General features: G+C 42.6%; 1 protein-coding gene across 1 annotated transcript in view; it reads left to right on the top strand.

The window, feature by feature from the left end:
* The window catches only part of sucla2 (succinate-CoA ligase ADP-forming subunit beta), a 78,605-nt gene that overhangs the window by 68,356 nt on the left and 4,987 nt on the right, over positions 1–5,262 (top strand). The window contains exon 9 of the mRNA XM_037686637.1: positions 1,853–1,973. Coding sequence (XP_037542565.1) covers positions 1,853–1,973 — 121 coding nt within the window. The remainder of the gene's footprint in view (positions 1–1,852; positions 1,974–5,262) is intronic.

Below are 5,262 nucleotides of genomic sequence, written 5' to 3'. Positions count from 1 at the left end.
GTTTAATCTGAGTAAATGTAACATTTTAAAGGAAAAATATGTTGATTTAAAATTTCACAGTGTCAACAAATCCCAAAAAAGTTGGGACAAGTAGCAATAAGTGGTTGGAAAAAGGAAATAGAGCATATAACAAACAGCTGGAAGACCAATTAACACTAATTAGGTCAATTGACAACATGATTGGGTATAAAAAGAGCTTCTCAGAGTGTCAGTGTCTCTCAGAAGCCAAGATGGTAAGAGGATCACCAATTCCACAATTGTTGCGCTGAAAGATAGTGCAACAATACCAGAATGGTGTTACCCAGCGTAAAATATCAAAGACTTTTAACTTATCATCATCAACCGTGCATAACATTATCAAAAGATTCAGAGAATCTGGAACAATCGCTGTGCGTAAGGGTCAAGGCCGTAAAACTCTACTGGATGCTCGTGATCTCCGGGCCCTTAAACGTCACTGCACCTCAAACAGGAATGCCACTGTCAAGGAAATAACAGAATGGGCTCAGGAATACTTCCAGAAAGCATAGTCGGTGAACACAATCTACCGTGCCATCCGCCGTTGCCAGCTGAAACTCTACAGTGCAAAGAGGAAGCCATTTCTAAGCAAGCTCCACAAGCTTAGACGTTTGCACTGGGCCAGGGGTCATTTAAAATGGAGTGTGGCAAAATGGAAGACTGTTCTGTGGTCAGATGAGTCACGATTTGAAGTTCTTTATGGAACACTGGGACGCCATGTCATCCGGACCAGAGAGGACAAGGATAGCCCACGTTGTTATCAATGCTCTGTTCAGAAGCCTGCATCACTGATGGTATGGGGTTGCATGAGCGCTTGTGGCATGGGCAGCTCGCATGTCTGGAAAGGCACCATTAATGCAGAGAACTATGTTCAGGTTCTAGAACAACATATGCTCCCATCTAGACGTCATCTCTTTCAGGGAAGACCCTGCATTTTTCAACACGATAATGCCAGACCACATTCTGCAGCAATCACAACATCATGGCTACGTAGGAGAAGGATCCGGGTACTGAAATGGCCAGCCTGCAGTCCAGATCTTTCACCTATAGAGAACATTTGGAGCATCATAAAGAGGAAGGTGCGACAAAGAAGGCCCAAGACGATTGAACAGTTAGAGGCCTGTATTAGACATGAATGGGAGAGCATTCCTATTTCTAAACTTGAGAAACTGGTCTCCTCTGTCCCCAGACGTCTGTTGAGCGTTGTAAGAAGAAGGGGGGATGCCACACAGTGGTAAAAATGGACTTGTCCCAACTTTTTTGGGATTTGTTGACGCCATGAAATATGGAAACAACAGATTTTTCCCTTAAAATGATACATTCTCTCAGTTTAAACTTTTGATCTGTGATTTGTGTTCTATTCTGAATAAAATTTTAGATGTTGGCACCTCCACATCATTGCATTCAGTTTTTATTCACAATTTATTTAGTGTCCCAACTTTTTTGGAATCCGGTTTGTACAAGGGGGAACAGTCAGCCTATAAATTTTTACCATACCACTTTATTTGTAGAGCACTTAAAACAGCTACAAGGCCAACCAAAGTGCTGTACAGACAGAACAACAGGTAACACACAAAGCAAAATACAAAATGAGGTTAATCAGAATATAGACATAAAAACGATGCAGATAATGACGACAAACCAGTGTAGAGCATACAGGACCAAAACACAGATCATCTGGTGTTGAAAGCTACTTTTTGCTTCATTATTTATTATATCATATTTTTATGTTAAGTTTTTGTACCAACTGTAACAGTTGAATAAATTCACTGTCTTGTTTTTTAGTTTACTTGTTTATCATTGATTTTGAAAATTTTTATTTTTTGATGTGACTCAGGTTCAGGCCATCCTAGTCAACATCTTCGGAGGCATCATGAGGTGTGATGTCATTGCTCAGGGCATCATCATGGCTGTCAGAGACCTGGATCTCAAGATCCCCATCGTGGTACGGTTACAAGGTACAACTCTCACAAACACACAGCCAGCATGTCACACCTGAAAACAAAAAAGCAACAGAAAAATGAATAGTATCAGGACAACAACAACTGGGACTCAACAACTGAATTGTTGAGTCCCAGGTTGCTTTGACAACCTGGGACTCAACAATTGAGGGGGGGGGGGGGTGTAAATTCAGGATTCAGGCATCTGATCAGCATCATCTTGGCTGACTCCCCCTGAAGTTTTCTAAAACCATTTTACAAGTCAGAACAATCATGTGTCATCTGGGTCAGCATAAGAGCAGAATTATGACTAGCCATACTGGACAAAAGAACATACAGACCTGCGCACAAGATTGTATGATACGCGCGCACGACCGTATGACACGCACGCGCATGTGAATGAGTAACGCGGCAAAGAGTGAAAGAGATTCAAGGAAAAAAAAACTCAAAATGACGTGAAAACGTTATGATCCACTTTTTCTTTGTTGTTTTTTTTCTTATCCTGCTTCAGTTTCAAATGCAAAAATAATCCCAAAGATAGATGAAGCTTTTATCCCTGGTTACCCATGACACAGGAAAAATTTGATAGTCAACCTGTCTCTGAGGCCAACAGGGAGTCAGAATCAGATAAGCTTTGATTGTTGATTTTCTTCATGCAGACATATTTTTTTCATCAGCCTCAAGTCCATCTGGACGTTCTGGTTCAAAATGGCCTGATTGTGGGAATCCATTCCTCTGATCCATGTTATGAGTCTCCTTCAAGGTTGATCCCACCACACTGACAAGTCCCAGAAGCCGCAGGTGGCCTGCGATTTTCATAAATCGCCTCCAGCTTACAGTTTAGCTCATAAATCAGCAGATTTTGAGTACTCACAGCACAAATCAAACCTTCATACTGACTCTGAAGCTTTGTCAAGTACGAATTTGCTGCCAAAGTCGTCTTCAATAGTTGATAAAACAGAGACCCACCGATGCCAAAAAGCAGAGTCCCTGCTATCATAAATCCAAATATGTAAACGTCTTCAGTGTCCTCCTGAGACAGAACTGAGAGGCACATCAGCTGCCACACTCCCCACTGGTCCATGACGTACCCCACTGCGTGCGTCTCAGCTGGACAAGCAGGTTCTTCAGGACCTTGTCGTTTTGTTGAGAAAATCTTGTCGATAGCGTTGAACGTTCAGGATACCAGATCCATAATCTTAATTTACGTTCGGGAGATGTGTACCAGGCGCTTCAGACACACAGAGAGCGAAGCAAGGGAAGGGAAAAAATGGGAGAGGAACAGCAAGCAGCCACCTCGAGCGAGAGCCAGAGAGGATAACTTGAAAAACGAGTGAGATACCAATTTACATTTTGGTGTGTCTGCATCTACAGTAGATACAGTGAGAAAAATAAGTATTTGAACACCCTGCAACTTTGCAAGTTCTCCCACTTAGAAATTATGGAGGGGTCTGAAATTTTCATCTTAGGTGCATGTCCACTGTGAGAGACATAATTTATTAAAAAAATAATAATCCGGATATCACAATGTATGAGTTTTTAATAATTTATTTGTGTGTTACTGTTGCAAATAAGTTTTTGAACACCTGCCAATCAGCAACAGTTCTGGTCCTCAAAGACCTGTTAGTCCGCCTCTAAAAAGTCCACCTCCACTCCACTTGCCAAACAGCTTGGTGCCAAAAGATCAACTGTTGGAGCAATTATTAGAAAAAGGAAGAAGCTAAACATGACTGTCAATCTCCCATCGGACTGGGGCTCCATGCAAGATCTCACCTCGTGGCGTATCAGTGATCCTAAGAAAGGTGAGGAATCAGCCCAGAACTACACGGAGGAGCTGGTCCATGACCTGAAGAGAGCTGGCACCACTGTTTCCATGGTTACTGTGGGTAATAAACTAAGACATCATAGTTTAAAATCATGCATGGCACGGAAGGTTCCCCTGCTTAAATCGGCACACATCCAAGCCCATCTTAAGTTTGTCCATGACCATTTGGATGACCCAAAGGAGTCATGGGAGAAAGTTCTGTGGTCAGATGAGACCAAAATATAACTTATTGGTCTTAATTCCACTCGTTGTGTTTGGAGGACGAAGAATGATGAGTACCATCTCAGAAACACCATCCCTACTGTGAAGCATGGGGGTGGAAGCATCATGCTTTGGGTGTTTTTCTGTACATGGGACAGGACGACTGCACTGTATTAAGGAGAGGATGACCGGGGCCATGTATTGGAGAGATTTTGGGGAACAACCTCCTTCCCTCAGTTAGAACATTGAAGATGGGTCGTGGCTGGCTCTTCCAACATGACGATGACCTGAAGCACACAGCCAGGAGAACCAAGGAGTGGCTCCGTAAGAAGCATATCAAGGTTCTGGAGTGGCCTAGCCAGTCTCCAGACCTAAACCCTATAGAAAATCTTTGGAGGGATCTCAAACTATGTGTTTCTTAGCGACAGCCCAGATCTAGAGAAGATCTGTGGAGGAATTGGCCAACGTCCTGTTGCAGTAAACCTGGTGAAAAACTACAAGAAAACTTTGACCTCTGCGATAACAACTTGGGCTATCCTTGTCCTCTCTGGTCCGGATGACATGTCGTTCCAGTGTTCCATAAAGAACTTCAAATCGTGACTCATCTGACCACAGAACAGTCTTCCATTTTGCCACACTCCATTTTAAATGACCCCTTGCCCAGTGCAAATGTCTGAGCTTGTGGAGCTTGCTTAGAAATGGCTTCCTCTTCGCACTGTAGAGTTTCAGCTGGCAACGGTGGATTGTGTTCACTGACAATGCTTTCTGGAAGTATTCCTGAGCCCATTCTGTTATTTCCTTGACAGTGGCATTCCTGTTTGAGGTGCAGTGACGTTTAAGGGCCCGGAGATCACGAGCATCCAGTAGAGTTTTACGGCCTTGACCCTTACGCACAGCGATTGTTCCAGATTCTCTGAATCTTTTGATGATGTTATGCACGGTTGATGATGATAACTTAAGTTTTTGCTATTTTACGCTGGGTATCACCATTCTGGTATTGCTGCACTATCTTTCTGCGCAACAATGGTGGAATTCGTGATCCTCTTACCATCTTGGCTTCTGAGAGACACCGACACTCTGAGAAGCTCTTTTTATACCCAATCATGTTGTCAATTGACCTAATTAGTGTTAATTGGTCTTCCAGCTGTTAGTTATATGCTCTATTTCCTTTTTCCAGCCACTTATTGCTACTTGTCCCAACTTTTTTGGGATTTGTTGACACTGTGAAATTATGAATCAACATATTTTTCCTTTAAAATGTTACATTTACTCAGATTAAAC

The sequence above is a fragment of the Nematolebias whitei genome, chromosome 13 (genome assembly GCF_014905685.2).
Source record: "Nematolebias whitei isolate Nwh7 chromosome 13, NemWhi1, whole genome shotgun sequence".
Lineage (NCBI taxonomy): Eukaryota > Metazoa > Chordata > Actinopteri > Cyprinodontiformes > Rivulidae > Nematolebias > Nematolebias whitei.
Note: the sequence above shows the minus strand (reverse complement) of the source record. Positions and strands in the feature narration are given on the sequence as shown.